Raw genomic sequence first — 17,792 nt, 5'->3', positions numbered from 1 at the left:
CATGTTTTCAAACTTTTCAGTTGAAACTGTTGGCATCCTGATGCCAAAGTTTGAATGAGGTGCTTGGCTGTTCCAGTGCCCAAGCCTAAGGTGCCAGAGGCAGCTTGATGTGCTGTGGCTACTGTAGGTGTAGATCAGACTTGAGCAAGGTGAGGAGATTTCTGAGACAGCTCCAAAGAGTTTTAATCAGGCCCCAGGGTGCAGCACTCTGAAGTTACCCTTGTTTATAAGGATTTGTCCTCCCCTCCCCAAAGGATCACATTTAAGTTTTCTGCTGTGGTTTTCAGGTTCGCATAACATAATTTCCCATAATTTTAAAAAATATTTTGTAGCTAGGGAAAAAGATGGAGGTCTTTGTTGATATAATTCCATGCACGTCTGAAGTCAGTTCCGTTTAGGAATAAATTCAGTAACTCAGCTTACAAAAACAATCTGCTGTCTCAATAAATATTGTCCTGCAAAGATCTAGAAAGCTTCTAGTGTGGCAAAGGACAGAAATAAACCTAGTTTGCTCTATTAAACACTGCAGCTGGTGAATGTGAATGGAATGGTCATTAGTCATGTTTTCATGAGAGCAGAGACTCTTACAAACACATAATAACCAACTCTTAAAATACAAGCTCTTGGCACTTAGGACAAGTTAAAACTTTCACTGCTTTGTTTTTAATACAAAATTAAAATTAATGCAGAAGTGCATTTTGCTGAACATGTTTCCTGCAGAGTTATTTTTGCCTTGGGAATACAGATGCAAGAGCAGCTACAGTCTGATCACACAGTGAAGACATTGCCAGCACCAAAGTGGTTCTTGGCACCAACCAAAAATGTAATGGGGATCCTTGAAGTGACTGAAGTACATCTCAGTGATACTTGGAAAATTAGTGTACATAAATAAGCATTAGTATATTTGCATCTCATTGATTCCTTAAATAAATTCTTAGTCCCTCCAGTAACCTCTGTTCATAAATGCATATTGGGTAAATAAATTTTTAAAAAATTGTTCATTTTCTGTTGTTCACCATTCCTTATTGCTCTGGCTTAATTTTAAACAGTGAAAGCAATAGGAGCTCCATTACTCTTCCAGGAGGGAGCTGAACAGCTCCAGAATAGTTTCTCCCTGCTTGAAACTTGTTCTTATTCAGAATGTTCATTTTTGTCTTTTCACTCCATTTCTCCCAATAATGTCATAAATAATTAATCAACCAGGTTGCATAAACGTTGAATGTTTCTTGTAAAGAATCAGGTAGTTCAAGGCTTAAGGCTCTATATGACTGCTTCCTCTCTTTCATTTTTCTCTGAACTACTCTAGTTTCTTCATATCTTTTTGATATTGACATGGTCAGAATTGGATGCAGAATTCTGTCTTTTATTCTAGGAAAAAGGCTTTTTCTAAATGGGGAAGGGCACATGGCTTAGATTTCTCAGTATTGAGATAGCAACGTATGGTAAACCTGCATGTTAATCTTGCAGTCCAGTGGATAAACAGGTTAAAGGAGAAGATAGCTTTATTGTAAGCCTACTAATACTTGATTTATACTTGAATTTAAAGTATTTACCCTCTTGGAGGAGGATTTATATGTTTAAATAATTCCTCCGTTTTCTCCTTACTACCAGTATCGCCCAGAAAGGGAATTGCTGCACTGAGGATTTTGATTGCAAGCTCTTCTTTCTTAGAAGCATCACAGCTAATACAGAAAGCATAGCTTTGCTTAGAAAAGCCCTCTCAACATACTACAATTAGAATTTCTTGGGCTTTTCCTCAAAGGTGTTCTGGATTTGCCTCTGATCAGAATTAGAGGCAGCTGGTTCCTGTGGTTTACAGACTGTAGTGGTTATCTGGATGTGGAAGATGTTGATTCAGTCAGCATTTTCTGATCCATTATTATCCTCATCACAGAGCCAAAACATACCTTTCATGCCATGTAGTTACCTAAGCTGTGGAAAGTTCAAATGTGGTTCTCTAAGAAGTCCCAAGTTATTGAAGCATTATTCAGCTTGAACATTTGCTCTAGCAGCAGAATGTTAAGGCTTGTTTTCTGTTCATCTCTACTTTTTCCTTTCCTTTAAGTCCCTCCTGCCCTCTCCTCCCAAGGCATGGCCATTATTTCAATGTTTGCAAGGCCTAAGTATGGCCTGTTAAGCTTCATTTCTGTGCTCTGAGTCACATAAAGTAGGCATTGAAATCTGGACCTCTCAATCTCTTAGTTGAATAACTTTGGGGCTTTTGGAAAGCAGGCAGCACTTCCTTCATGGCAAGCCTGCTCTCCTCTTGGCTTTGTTAGCCTGGAACTCAGTTTTCACAGGCCTTTCCTTCCCTCATTTTGCTGTGCTGAGGATTTTTTAGTTACTTTCTCTAAAATTTACATATTTCTGTTGTAACTTAAAAAAAAATTCTCTAAGTGTGTGTAATGCTTTAGGACTGTACAATCCAGCACTTAAATTAGCAGGTTAACACAGAAATAGTTATAAAATAGTTATATTTCTTTTCTGTTGAAGATTTCTTTTTTTCTGATTTTTTTTTTTTTTTTTTTTTAAGGAGGGACTGAGTCCTCCAGAACTTGCAGTCCAAATTACTCCTTGAGACTAATGGGACCCTAATTCCCAGAGGAACTATTCGTGCCTCAGAATGATGTGGGGCTTTGAAATCCCAACCCTATCACAGTATTTGCACAACAGTTAACTGATGCTCCTGTTAATGTTAGCTTCTATCTTTAAATATGAGCACTTTCATAATCACCAACATCCTTCCCAATTCTTTTAATCACCAGAAATATTCAGGGGTTTCAGGTTTGGGGAATTTTTCAAAGTAGACCAACTATCCACCTTTTTCCCCAAATATCTGGGTCCAAAGAGGTGAGAAGAGGCATTAAATCTCATTAGAGTTCTTTTATAGGACTGTTTGGTGATCTGGATTGCAGCAGAATTTTTTTAAAGTTACCCTTCCCTTCCAGGTAGCATTTTATTCAGTTGCTGAAGAAGAGTGGATTTACTGGACTATTAGTTATCCATAGCATGGCAATTTTTTTGTTGGATTAAAAAAAAATCATGTTTAGACTGTCCTACTTCATTGTTTTCTGATTTTATGGTATTTCTATTATATTTGCAAAATACGTCTAAAAGAATTTGTTGTATTTTCCTTGAAGCTGAGGATTTACTTTTATTGCATAATATTTTGTGCCTCACACAGTAGCAAAGGCAGGATGCCTCCACAAACTCTTGTTAAACAGTCTCAATGTTCTTTCCTTACTTGTCTTTACTATGCTTTATTTCTAGAAACAAATATGGTAGCCTTTAATTTTAAAATCACATCTCTAAATTTTAAATAGCTGCCTTAAAGTCTTCCACCTGCCTGTCAGCCATCAGGGCAGGGAAGGACAGTGTGGGTGGAGGGTGGCTGGAGGTGCTCGGTTCTGTCCTGGGATGATGGATCTGGAATCGGGGAATTCAGGGGTGAGCAGCCTGTGCTCCAGGACTGATCCCTGTCCACTAGATGCCACTATTACTGCTCCTAAACGGGAGCAGCCAAGGGCCACTGAGGAAAACAACCAGGGACTACGGAGATAAGCAAAATAAAATGACAAAAAGGGTTTAAAAGTTGAGCAGGGGGAGGTTTTTCCCTTGGAAGGCTGCTCCCCCCTGATTGCAAACAGCAGCTTTTCAGCTCAGGCATTGCAGGATTTGCTGTTGGAAGCACTGGACTCACATTTCCAAAACATTGTGTGAGAAATGACACTGTAGAAGCCACTGCTGCTCTATCTGTATTAGCTCTACCTTACTCGCAACGTGAATATAAAAGTAGAGATATAAGTTATGAAAAAATATTTCTTAATAGATGGAATATTAAAATAAGTTGATTGCTGAAGACTTTACTTGTAAATGTTGACTATGGCTTTGTGAACTATATCTTTTGAAATAAGCTTCCTGGCATACAACTTAATGTCCTCTTCAAGGAACAGTAACATTACATTTTTTTTCTTTTTAATTTTTGAAAAGGGATTTTGAAAAGGAACTCCATACTATGGGAAACAGCAGGGAGAGAATAATAAAATACTGTAACAATCTCCTTCATACTTCCTAAACATTTAACATCTGTGACCTTGAAGTTCAGTGTCTTGAGACTTTTGAGATGCAAATATTATGCTTCCCATTGGAAAAGGATTTAATCTCTCCAGTAGGCAATTCAGGCTCTTACTGAGGGTTGTAACACTGGCCTTTTTTTTAGTCCTGGACCTTACAGCACCTTAAACTACTGGCTAGGGGAAGGAGTGTGAAGTGATGTCCATATTCAGTGAGAAGAAAGGATTCTTTTCTTACAGAAGGTTAAGTTGCTGAAGAACGATGCCCATTGAAAACATTACAGTATTTTTTCTTGTTAACTGCAAGTGTACAAATGACGCAAGCCAAGGTGGAAGAAGTTGCCATTTGACACACACTACTGGGTCTGTGGACTTTCTTTTTCTGCAGGAACAGAGCATAATGACTGCAGTATGGGGCAAAACTTGAATTTTATACAGAGCTTTAATTTGTTAACAATTGTCAGGTAATTAGTGTGAGGAAGCTGAAGCGTGACTACTGACACTGTCTGGAGAGCTGCTCCTTTCTGCTGCTGTAGGAGTTTGAAGAGCAGAAGAACCAGGTGCCTCAAAGCATCTGCTTGAAGTCTCCTTTGCAAAGGTCACTTGTCAGTGCCATGTGAAAGTTTCACTGCATGCAGATCTAAATAATTAATTACTGCACAGCACAATCTTTTAATTTACATATATCAAGGTTTCAGCTTCCTGCAGACAAACTCCAGTATCTCTATCAGTCTTCACACCTTTGCTCAAGTAGCAAAAGACACTCAACAAGAATTTTTTGCTGGTATTATTCAAAACTGAGCAATGTCTTGGATACAGCTTAATTAGTCACCAGATTAGCCATACATAGTGGTTCCAGGATGGGATATGTTTCTCTTGCCAAGGACAGCTTTTTTTTACTTAAACTTTTTTTGTTCTTCTTTTTTGAGATATGACTACCTATAAAGAACTTCATGAATCAGCTGCCCAATAAACAGTGCTGCCTTCAAGGTGAAGGTTGACACTCAGCACAAGTTTCCAAAGATTTTTTAATAACTCCTAAGCACTTGATGCCCATCTCCTTTACAAAGTGAATGAACTGGTGCAATCAACTCTTCAAAACTGTTTGAAGCTCTAGGTTTTTGTGGTCTCCTTTTACCTAATTCAGTACTGGGATGCCAACCATGAATGGTACTTCCTCAGTAGGTAATGGAGATCATATATATGCACTAATTCAGGACAAATGGCCAATAACAATGAATAATGATGGATGTTTCCCATTTTCTTTTAAAACTCTCTCAATGATCAGTCTTCCAGAATCTGTTTTTTGACTTGCTCATGGTTTAATCTATCAGTTGTAATTTTTTCCCTGGAAGTGGATAAATATTCAGTGTGAATATGTTTACCATGCTCCAGGAAGTTTTCTTTAGTAAAAGACATCTGACACTGTTTGAGATCTTATTGGGCACTTGAGTTAGAGTAAATTTGTGTCCTTTACATAAATATTTGTTGAAATTCAAGATTTTAAATAAATCTTGTAAAAATTTATGTTTGTGTTTCTTCTCAAATTATAAGCCTATCAGCAAAAGAGCCAAATGGATAAAGAAGCATTTCACTGTTTCCTTTGGTGTATGGGTGTATTATTCTTCTGGTTTATTCTCTTCTTTGAGAAACAAATCTAGCAGCTCTCTAAGAACCAAAATGAGCATGCTTTGATGCAGATTTTTCCTGGTCTAACTGTTAAGATACTATTATGGAAAATTCTACTTTTTGCTGACAGCAAGTGATAACACCTTAATAAAAAACATGTGTCCCTATTGCTCAGACTCACCCTTCCCTCATTCTGGGCTGGTGTAAAGAGTAGATGTCCTTTGCATGTTATGTTCCCTCTCCTAACAAAACTTCAGTGGAGGTTCAGTATGAGCACACTCAGCAGCTATAGGCATACAGGCCATGGTGTCATTAAAGCATCACTCACTCTGAGTTTTCTCTGCCCTGATACATCTTCTGTAAAATCTGGGAGCTTTTCCACTCTCCTTTTTGCTTTAAGCCCAGCTTTGGACATGCCTCTCACTGTCTGAGGCCAGCTGGTTGCACAGCAGGGTCCAGAAGGATGCACCATGTACTGACTTTCTGTAAATCCCACAGTGACTGGGATAGTGCATGGTAGACTAAGCTGGACATTTTAAATATTAGCTGTAATTTAATTTAATATGTTTTTCAAGTAAAAATGAGCTTTGTGCTGGATCTAAGCCATTTCTGACCCCACATCTCCCATTTAGGTTTCGTGAAAGTAAAAGAGGGGCACTTTTGACATTTTTTCTTGGTAAAATGGCTCTCACTTGGCTTTTCTTTCCTTGCAATCTGTGTAATTGAAAGTAAGTTTATTTAAAAGACACCCTGAGAACTGAATGCCCAATCTCAATTTAATTTTTTAGGTCCTATATCTTGCCACAGAAACCTTATTAATTAAAAAAAAAAAAAAGTCGAAACACACTCAAAACCAAACAAACCAACCCCAACCAAAAAAAGAAAGCCCCAAGCAAACAGAAAAATCTGGGAAAATTCCTACTTTTTTAGCAAAAGCAGCTGAACTATGAAATGTATTATTTGCACGACTCCAGTCCAACTGTAATCCCCGGCACAAAGATCCTCTGTATTTTAGAGCTGGTATTTGCCAACCACTCCTTGGGGCATTCTGCTCTCTCTCCTCTCTCCTTGTGCTGCATTTAGCAGAGCCCAGTGCTATTTGTGGTTGCAGCCCCTCCAAAGCTTATTATGCCCATATTTCAAGTACAAAAGCCAAAGTAACTTGCAGTTTCTCCCTGAGCTGTCCCAGTGTTTTTGACTAGATTGTATAATGCAGCTCAGGCTCATGTGCTAATTGTTAATTTTAGAATTTAAATGGGTTTTGTTCTATTCAAAGGAAGTAGGCTGAAGGTTTCTGAAAACTGAGTTTAGGAAAATGGTTTGGTGTCTTTTAGAGTTTGTGAGTGAATTAGCTTTTGCATCCCTGGAGATATCCTTAAATGATACTTAATGCAAAAATATTTCTTTTTTATGGAATGTGTATGCTTTTCTGGACTCTAAAATAATATTAGAATTATTTTTAAGGTAAATTATCTCTAAAAATTCATGGATATTATTTGTTTATGTAAACATAGATTTTGTACTAATTGTTTGTAGCCAGTAATGGTGGTATTCCAAAATACAGTTGGCTGTGTCAGGTTATGTTTCATTTTGAACAATTTTGTTCCTAAACACTGAGATGTTCTTCTGTTCCTTTCTGAATCAAAATCCTATTCCTGCTATCCATCCATTTACAAGTTGACTGATATTTATATACTTTGCTTATTTTCAACTGCAGCAGGTTTTTAAACAGAGATGAATATTTTAATCTGCTGTTAGGCTGCTTTTCACATTACATGTCAGAAAACCAAACCCTATCTGTCTATGTGGTTTCCAAATTAAACCTAGCTTCCAATAGCAAAATTAGATTCAGATGTAGGGTTTTAATTTGAATTAACTTAATTTGACAGTTGTAAGTGACAGGAGGATTGGAAAGGAGAAGAAAGAAAAAGTTGGCTAATTTCAATGAGGTATTTGTGTTTAACAGTGAGGGCTAATAATGCCCTTTTTCTGCATCCTGGTTTAGTTTATTTTCTTTTATGCCATTATTTGTGTTTAGTGAACAGCTGGGCCAGTAGTTCCCATTTGTGGTCTTTTAGCTCTGTAAAGTAGCACAGAAAGTAATGGACATTTGCAAATTAATGCTTACCCTTATTTTCTGCTCATCTGATGCAGTTCTCCTTTTGGAGCATAGATGTAGTATCAGAGCAGAAGTAATTACTGTGTTAAAACTAGGATTGCAGTAGAATATTTTGCTAATTAAACTTGTTGCATTTAAATTGCTTCCTTTGGATCACTATATAGAAGAGAACTATTTTGAACAATAAATGAAACCACTTTCTTTCTCAGAGACCCAGAATTGCAGATGGTCAGATTGTATGTGAAGCACCTAGACTCTGAATTAGGCTTTTGTATGAAAGGGAGAAAGGTAATTTGAATGTTTGAACTCCCTGTTCCTCCCACACATACACAGGAAGCTTGCCTCAAAATGAACAATTCTCTAAATAAAGACTAATAAGAAGCTAAATTAATTAGAAGGTGTGATTTGAAAAGACATTGATGAGAAGAGTCTGTCATTTCAGACAAATGGAATGGAGCTAAATAAATTAGGCCACATTAATATCTCATTGTTCTGTGAGGAGCTTTCTTTTATTGCATTCATTAGAGGGTACTTCTTGAAATGAGCCTTTACTAGCCATTATGGATTCAGTTCTCATTTACCAATGCCTAACACACAGCTCCCACATTAAAAATGTTTCAGCAAATCCACATAGTTTCTGCAAATTAATATTTATATTTCTGGGTGCTGCACTTTTTATCCACATCATAGTAGGCATTGAACATTAAGATTTTCTCTCACTGAATTGTCAGTAAAGAAGTCTTACATCTAAAGATTTGGGAAGCAGAAGTCTGAAAATACTTCACAAAATAAACTGTATGCCTATCTCATACAATAGGATATTCTTCCAACTAATATTCTTCCCAGTATTTATTTATTTTGATAGAAAATATTCTGTCTCATGACTTCAGTGGTCCTTTGATAGCTTTTTAAACTGTCTTTTAAAAGGTTCCTTCAGTATATAATTAGGAGACATTGGAAATGCGCATCTCATCACGCCCTTCTTCCTCTCAGAAAACCAAATGTGTCTTTTTCCTTTTCTTTTTTCTCTTTCCTGCAGATGGAATATTTGGGAGATGTCAGCAAGTGCCAGTAATAGACATCTATAAATATGACATTTCAGGCCCTGTTCTGCAGCACCTGAGGATTATCCTGGAGCAGCTCTCACACAGAGGTACAGTCAGAACTCTGCACTGGGGTCAGATGCACTGGGGGTTACAATTATTTGTGCTCCCTCTGAGGGGATGTCTCCAGAAGTTTTTGAACACATTTGTGTTTCAGCCCTGCTGGTGCACACTTTATAAAAGTCAAAAGCCTTTGGATTGACTGAATCTGCCAGGAGGAGCTGGGGAAGCAATTCCAGGAGAGGTGTTTCCTCCCTGTGTAGCACATGGCTGCGACTGACACTGCACTCGAAAATGTTAGCATCCATGAGTGCTGGTGTCACATAAATAAATCAGCAGGAAAGAAGAAAAGTTTGCCTTCTTCACCACAGCATATTTTAGGGTGCATGGGCAGGAAACAAAAAACTTCCAGTTAGCTGGGAACAGTTCTGAACTTTCTAATAAATTCAGATAAAAACCTGCTCTGATTTCATTGCCAGCTGCAGCTGGTCTGTTTCTTTTAATTTTTGTTCACCTTTCCAATGTTAATCTCTCTGCTCTTTCCAAAGCCAGAAAGGATTTTCTAGCTTTTGAATGGCATAACTTGTACTAACAAATCAAAACTTGAATAAAGTGAAAGCCAGTGAGGTGAACAAACGTTTCAGATACTAATACATGAAATAAACATCTCTTGTAGACAGTCACTGGACCAAGATATTCTTGCAATCCAAATTGTTCCAAGAGTATTGTTGGAATGTTTAACTTTGCACTTGCATCATCTGTGTGGGTGTTTGTACCTAAATGTTTTCCAGCTACAATGACAAAATAGTAATATTGCATTAGCATGATGCTAGTTTAATTATGAGAAAAAATTGGTTTCTCGGAAGTTTTGGACCCTGCTTAGAGACTGGATTTCTTGTTGGGACAATTATTTAGAGCATTTAAACATTTTCCAGGAGTTTATTTGCTGTCTAGCAGCCCATCCAAGTGAGACAAACTCAGCAAAACTTGATTGTAGTAGCTCCTGCCTGATTAACAGTTACATGTGAATGGTACTTGTGGCTCTTTCACTTGTCACTTTCTAAAGGCTAAGTAATGCAAGCAAAGTTATGAAAATACTCTGTTGTCAGGGCAACATTTTATGAGTGAAAAAACTTGTGTCTGGGCTCTGTTTGAATATAGTGAGTGAGGAGGAAAGGACACATTCATCTCATTAGGTCACCTAAATAAATACCTGAAGTGATGATGCACACATGGACAGGCAGCAGTTATTTACATCACCTGAATATAGGTCAGGTATCCTATGTAAAGCTTCTCTTATGAGGATGTCAGAGATCTGCAGGTGACTGATGTCCTTGTGAAAGGAACATTCCGAGGGGATGGGATACCCCAGGCCATCTCAAAGGATGCTCACCTGCCTCCATCTCCCTCTTCGCCAGAAGATTTTGGTTATTTCAGTGGAATTGATGTGGCCTCCCCTTTTAAGTGCTCCTCTGATCAATAAACCCACCCTTCCTAGGAATTTTGTTATCCACAACCCATCTCGCTGCATTTAACTTTTTTGTTACAGGAAACCATAATATGTGTCTTTTAAGGAAACTTGCACATTGAAATTTGGTCTTGTCTCATAGTTTCTTATAGCAAGAAAATGACATGGAAAACACAGATTGAAACCATGGTGGAAATAAAGGACTTTTGCTTTTATCTGCTTTACTTGTGACATTCAGAGATGCATACACCAATGTGTGAATTCCAACTGATACAAAACTTTTGCAAGCTGTTTTTGTGGTCTCTAGGTATCCCAATGAAGGGAAACTTAAATATATCTATGAAACATAAGAGAATGCTGGAATGCTCTTGCTCAAATAATGGATGTCATAAAATAACTTTTTCTTTTTACTCTTAGTACCTTGCAAATTTTGTTTAGTGGGGACAGAAATATGGAAGGAATAGAATCAATACTATCAAATTGATGGATGACTGACAAAAGGTTGCTCAGACAAAACTCTGCTGCTTACTGGTACTGTCAGATGTAAGACATCCAGCCCTCAGGTGGTGTTTTCTGGCTGTGATGGTCACTCTGACAGTTCTCCTGCACGCAGTGTTTAAAATGGGATAAGCATTTCTGCAGTAAAGCTGGACAAAACATTGTCAGGACTGCACTAATATTTCCAGCAACTACCAGGAAGGGCTTAATTTTTTCAGAGGTCTTATTTCCTTTATTTGTCTAATAGCCCATTCTTGTTATCTCCAAAAGAGTTCTGTCTAGCTCAGCTTGGTGGTGCTCACCTTCCCTGGAATGGACAGGGGACAGCATCTATTCTCGGCTTGCTGTAAACAGCAGGACAATGTTCCCATGAAAGACTGTACAGTTAGTGTTGTGATTAGTAAAATTTTAGTAATGCCTATGTTGAACCCTTTCTATTTTTATTAGATGCATATAAAGTTAAGGATGAAATATTCTGCAGGTAATTAACTTGAGTGGTCTTCTAGGGTCTAATTTATTTAATTTTCTAGTGTTACTTGTTTTTTCTATTTCATTTTTTATATATATATATGTATATATATATGTGTATATGTATATGTATATGTATATGTATATGTATATGTATATGTATCTTCCTGAAGTATTCTTGCAGAATTACTAAGCTCTTCCTTTTCATCCCCAACACTGAAAATAGTCTGTTGACATCTATTTCCATAGGATAAAAAATAAAAAAAGCAATAGAAGACCTTGTGAAATGTACTTTTTTTTTTCATCCTTCTTTGCTGATTGCTTGTAAGTAAGTGGTGCCTATGTTTGAATCATGGCCCAAATGGAAGAGTGTGTGTGGTGAGATGTACAAAACAAAGGATAATGTGATGTGAATAGCAAATAGAATTTGTGACTGCCAACTCAAAATGTTTACTACAATGGGGAAGAATAAGACAGAGGCTTAGATGAGTGACACACCTGATGATAATCTATTTAATAAAGGACTTTGACTAAAATTGAATTCAGGTTTCATAATAATACAGATTTTATGTCTTCTTTACACATTGAGTCTATCTTTGTCTACACTATTGACTGGGTAGATTGATGATAGAAATGAATGCCTTGGAATATTAGACAGTTCCCTACAAAGAAATGATCTGTTAGCATTCAAATACCCCTGCTCATGTCATTTTCACTCTCACTGTCCTTGAGTCCTTCAAAGCCTCATGAAGATTTTCTGAAGGTTCAGTGTTTATAAATGGGTCTGTCTATATGGGAAAAACCCTTCTCACTGTTGCTGAAACATGACAAATCACTTTCTGGAGCTGATGGTACTTTATATTATAATCCACAATAATTTATGAGGATTTGAAACATATTTCACTGTCTGATAAACAAGACAGTCAAAAGGATGCCATGTAGATGGGTCTGAATCATTTGAAAATGGAAGTGAAGGAAGTATCAGTGTAGAGGGGTGAATGAGTAGTGCCTGAAGGAAAGGGAGATATTTATCCTTGTGGGTGGTCTTCTGCATCCTCTTGTCCAGCTTGGAAGAAGATATTTTATGGAGTATACAAAAATGACAAATCATGTGTGCATTTCCTTGTTTAAGCTAAAATGCAGAAAATACTTTTTCCTATTTTGTTACCTAAGTGCAATAAATTTATCTCCTTTTTTTTTTGTTGTTTTCTTCTTGTCCCTACAATAGTGACATTTATATTGTAATGGCAAAGTATTCACTAAAATAAAATTTTCAACAAAGTTGTGGAAACAGTTCCGCATTGATTATTGACCTTTAAATCAGAGTCATGAAAAAATGAGATAGGAGAGCTAAGCATGGGACATCATAACTTAAACATGAAGAATAAACAGTACTTGAAATGCCACCATTAGCAATAATAAATCAGAACAGTAGTATTTTTCAATTGCATGGTCTAAGAGGCATTTATGTGTGTTTCATGGGATGAGAAACAGTACCAGGGGTTAGAAATACACCATGATATGGTGGTACCAACTCTGTGAGTGTGAGCTGCCACAGCCATGGGCATTCCCTGAGGGACGAGCTCAGAGGTGAGGCTGAAGGACACAATTCCCTAAAAACATCAGGATGAGAGGATTTGCTCAGGGTCACAACAAGTGCCCAGCTGACTTGGCATTCTGCCTCTGAGAGAGGGCACTGCATGTTTGGGGGGAAAATGGAATAAGATCCCAAGCCCAGAGAACTATTTTGTGCATTTGTACCTTCTCAGCACCGTGTGCTGTGGTTCTCCTGAACTGGTGGTTGTGGTTTTGTGTTCACTCCCTGCTCTGTGGACTCTGTTTCTAGCACAGCTTGACAGGTTGCTTTGTATTGGAAACAAAGTGTGTTAGACTAATAAGTATTTCAGCTTCTGTTTTCTTTTTTACTCAAAATGTAATTGAATTACATCTATTTTCACTTCTCTGCAGGAAATTTGTAGAGTGACTGAAAAAAAAGATCAGTTATGCACATTCTTTCTTTATTTTTATGTGAGCTGGAGTCATTCCTAAATAATTCCTCAGTCTGCTTGCTGCCACTTAATTTTTGCAATAACACTTTGTTCAAAATGATCATTTAAAAGAAAGCAGTTTATTTCACTCTGTTATGAAGAAAGTCCTGCTGAAGATATTCAGATATCAACAGTAATACTAAGAGAACCAAAAAGAGTAGGATGTGCTTTTAAATTCATGTAGCTTAAGTGAGCAAGAAATTCTGGAGAGATTCATGGACTGTGGAAATAGGCAACATCTTTACAGGCTGTTTGAAAAAATAGTATTTTTCCTTCTTGTTTGTTTTCTTTGCAATGCGGGAAGCTCTTGACAGGGAGAAAAAATTATCTGTCTTAAATTAATTCTAACCAGTTAAGTGTAAGGTGATTAATATAACTTTGCTAGAAATAATTTTATACTCTTACAGCAGATTTGTTTAAAAAATTGAAATGATTTACAATCGGTTAACTTGAAAATTGAAATGAATGTGACCTGTCACATATAGATTGTGAATTACAAAAGGGTTGCTAAATATTTTTTTTCACTCAGGACTATTTTTCAAGAAAAAGTATAACTTTTTACTCCAAGAAAGCTAAGAGTTGAAAGTCTTTATAAGCTCAGTTTTGAAATAAACATAAAAGGAATGGTGCAGTTCTTGCACATATTTGTGAGGTGATTATCACATCATTATGGAGGAATACAGAAATCTGAAACCCTGAGAGGTAGGAGAAAGCAGGTTTTTCTTTAAATTGAAATATTGATATAAATGAAGGCAAACTCTTCTTTGGCAGAGAGCAGTGTGTTTACATCTAATTTCCTGGGCATCAGCCTGCTCCAGACATCTGTCTATGGAGCAAATTCTTCTCCTAGATGGCTGCTGAAGCCAGGAATTGAAGCATAACTCCCATGATGAGCTACACCAGAGGAACTCAGCTGGGACTGGACATATTTACCTTCTTCTGGTATCACTGTCACACTGCCTTCACTTTTTGGCTCAATGGACAAAAACCTGCTGAAAAGATTGCAAAAAATTCCTGCCTTTGTTAAGGGCTGAAGCACTACTGATATTTTTCAGTCTTCAAAGACATAAATGGAAGTTCAGAGAAGAATGAGTTTCAGAAAAAGCAAAAAGATTTATTTACAGAGCAGCAGATCCTGTTTTGGATGACCATGTGTTACACAGCACAGAACCAAACAAAACAGATTTTATTTTTTTTCTCTTTGCTTCTTTGTATGGCTGCTCTGCTTACCAGACATAATCTGACATGGCACTGACTTGTCATATACCATATAATTGTGACAAATGATCTTTTCAGGAAATTGGTATTTATGAAGGATGCACTGGAATTATGAAAATTATTATAGGAGTGAAACAGATTCCATGTATCCTGGGAAAGACATTAAAAATTACAGAGGAAAGCTTTTTGCAATGTGCATAGTGTTTTATTTGCATCCACAACACCACTGTGTGAGGCTTTTTGATTTTGCATAATTTTATTTTTATTTTTTTGGAAGACATATATGTCATTGTGATAGCACCACATTCTCTTGTTTAAATAGAATGAATAATCAGAGCTTTTATTTGTGCTTTTGATAAACAAATACATTAACTATTGTGTTTGGTAGAAAGGAGAAAAGGTCTGCATGCCTCCCTTGTGTCGTGTTTACACCAACTAGCAGTGACAATTATATCAAATTCTTTGTGGCCAGGTAATTTTACAGATCTTCTTCCAAAGGAAACTTAGAAATTAGTGATAGTATAATGCAAATATCTAAAGCTGCTGATCAATTCCTGCCTTACTTACTTCGTTTAGAAGATCTCTGTGGCACCTCATGGATTTTAACCTTTGCATTAATGTTTTGGCTTTTCCATGTGCTGGCTCTTTTGCAGTTTGTTCTTTTTGTGATATTTGAAAACTAAGGACTATCTTTGTTTCTTCTTCCTGTGGAAGAAGCTGCAGATGCCTCTTCTTTTTCCTTTTGGACTTCCCTGAGCAAGCTCAGCAGGCATCCTCTGGATGGTTCTCAGCATTGGATTGAGCAGCAGCTCAAAGTCTTTGTATTTGGGATATTCATGAATGTGTTCCCCTGTTAATAACATCACAAGGAGTTCTGAATTTCATTCTTACTCTCTTAGATCATTTTAAAAAATTAACCCCTTCCACAGGACCATTGGGTTTGAAGTGATATAGATGTATAATATGTATTTAAAACACACTTGAAAATGTATCAATCAAATTGCTGTTCATTATCAGTGGTTCCCACACTTGGAATGTCAGCAAGTCTCAAATCAACCATGAGATTACTTCTTTAGGTGCTATATTCTCTAATAACACCACTTTTGGGGACTGTGAATTACAATATAGCATATCCAGACTAATTATGCCATTTTCTACCATTAATCTGTAATTATAGCCTATTTACATATGCAAAATATAACTATTTTTTTATCATTTCACTACCAGTGCTTTTTTTTTTTACTTGTTTATAACTAGGGAATATTTTCCTTTTCTATTTCTATATTCATTGCATATTCTTATCTGCAGTTCTAATCTCTATCTACACGGCTTCATGTTCTTTTAAGATGCCAGCTCTTAATGACAGTGTTTGACATATTTTTTTTAGTTTTTTAATAGGTACTCTAAATTCTGAAACTTTTAGGCTTATTTGTCAAAGTCATTATTTAATTAAGTAATACATAACTTCAGTGGGTAGATTTTGTCCCTCTCACAATCATGATAAGATTGAGGCTTTACTTTATTTTAGCAACAAATGAAAATTCCCACAAAAGTTCTTTTTTCCCCTTCTCTGTAGAAAAAGTAAATATATATACTTATAAAATATATATACACATAAACTATGTTGGTGGCTTTTTATTTTCCACTTAAGGTGTTTTCATTCTTTACCTCATGGCTGTGGCAGAGTGCTTCTGACAAACACAGCAGTCTCATGAAAAGGCTGAGTAATGTTAAATTTCCTTTTAAATTCTACATTTTCTTTTTCTCATGCTGCTTCTTACTATGTGCTCACTACAATTCAGGCTTCCCCTTCTGTTTTTGCTCTGCCTATACATGGATAGACAAAGCAGTTCATGATAATAAAATTGTAGTATCCCTCCAGTATTCCATTGCTCAGTTTTTCAGCTTCTCCCAGCCTTAAGATGGCAAAGATGAGTTCCCCCCCATTTTTAGTCTTTTTCCTATTGTTGTCTGGTTTCTAATTAAACATTGCATGGACCTGCACTACATTTTTTGCTAAATAATTTCCAGTCTTTTAGGAAGACATTGAATGTTCTTCTTGCTTGACTTGGCCTATGTCATGCATACATTAAACTACATTTTGTTCTTTGCCCCACTTTGAGGTTTGTGAGGTTTTCCTCACATGCTGTATTCTCACATTTCTTTAACATGGTAAGATAATTGATTTTCGTTTCCTTATTTTATCTGTGAGCCACTCAACAATGCAAAACCTCTGACTGGGAAAGAAAGTGTAAGGCTCCTGAGTCTGTCATGTTTCAGAAACTTAACTTTTTTGCTCTTTTTATTTTTATGTGGCTCTTTTGAAGAGCTAAAATTCCTGCCTGAGCATCCTCTAGTTCTTTGATACATTCCTAGAAAGCTGTGTTGAGTCTTTAGATGTCCCTTTATCCCTTCTTCAGTAGAGAGAGTAATGAAATGAAAAGACTTCAACATTCCAGCTCAGCTTTTTCTAATTGCTGATGAGTTTCATTCAAGTCTTTCCAGGTAAATTCTAACTGAACTCTGTTCACTTCTGATAATTTTATAGTTACTGTCACTCACAGTGTTAAACATTGAGCTTTTTATTGTTTTTACAGTTACTGGGTTTTAGCAGGCATCCAGCTCATAGTCACATTTAAGATGTTGGAAGGATTTAATACCAGCCAATACTGCAAAACAGTGTAAAACCTAATTCAAAATTCTACATGGTCAAAAGGTCAGTTATTTTATTCACTCACATACCTTTTCTTTTCACAACTCTCCATCATAAAGGTCTGTTCTCTCTGAAATTCCAAGGTTCCCATTTGATCTGCAGTGTAAAAGGTAAGTTCCAAAAGTTTGGACAATTGCTCTTTAAATGATCATATTTAGAGGCTTCATATGTATTCAATACTCATCACCCATAAATTTCTAAGCTGATAGACTGATTATATTTATCAGCGTTTCAGAAAAAGCTCTCTATGTATCCTAACTGTAAAGAGTATCATTATGCACTGAAAGTATTTGGTAAGGTCAGCCCTATGTAAGTAAGGCCAGGCTCCTTTTTTCTAGAAAAAGAAATAGAGATAAAAAAAATTCAATAAATTAAATATCATTCACTTTAATGCTCCATTAAATATTTATGGGTAGTAAATACTTTTACAGAAGTTAGAAATGAATTTCAAACAA

At 36.6% G+C, this 17,792-nt stretch overlaps 1 protein-coding gene across 1 annotated transcript in view; it reads left to right on the top strand.

Moving 5' to 3' along the window:
- PTPRN2 (protein tyrosine phosphatase receptor type N2) overlaps nt 1-17,792 on the top strand; it is a 634,871-nt gene that overhangs the window by 152,102 nt on the left and 464,977 nt on the right. The window contains 1 exon segment of the mRNA XM_074552744.1: nt 8,861-8,974. Coding sequence (XP_074408845.1) covers nt 8,861-8,974 — 114 coding nt within the window.

This window comes from Zonotrichia albicollis, chromosome 1, assembly GCF_047830755.1.
Source record: "Zonotrichia albicollis isolate bZonAlb1 chromosome 1, bZonAlb1.hap1, whole genome shotgun sequence".
NCBI lineage: Eukaryota > Metazoa > Chordata > Aves > Passeriformes > Passerellidae > Zonotrichia > Zonotrichia albicollis.
This window is presented reverse-complemented; position numbering and strand designations above follow the sequence as displayed.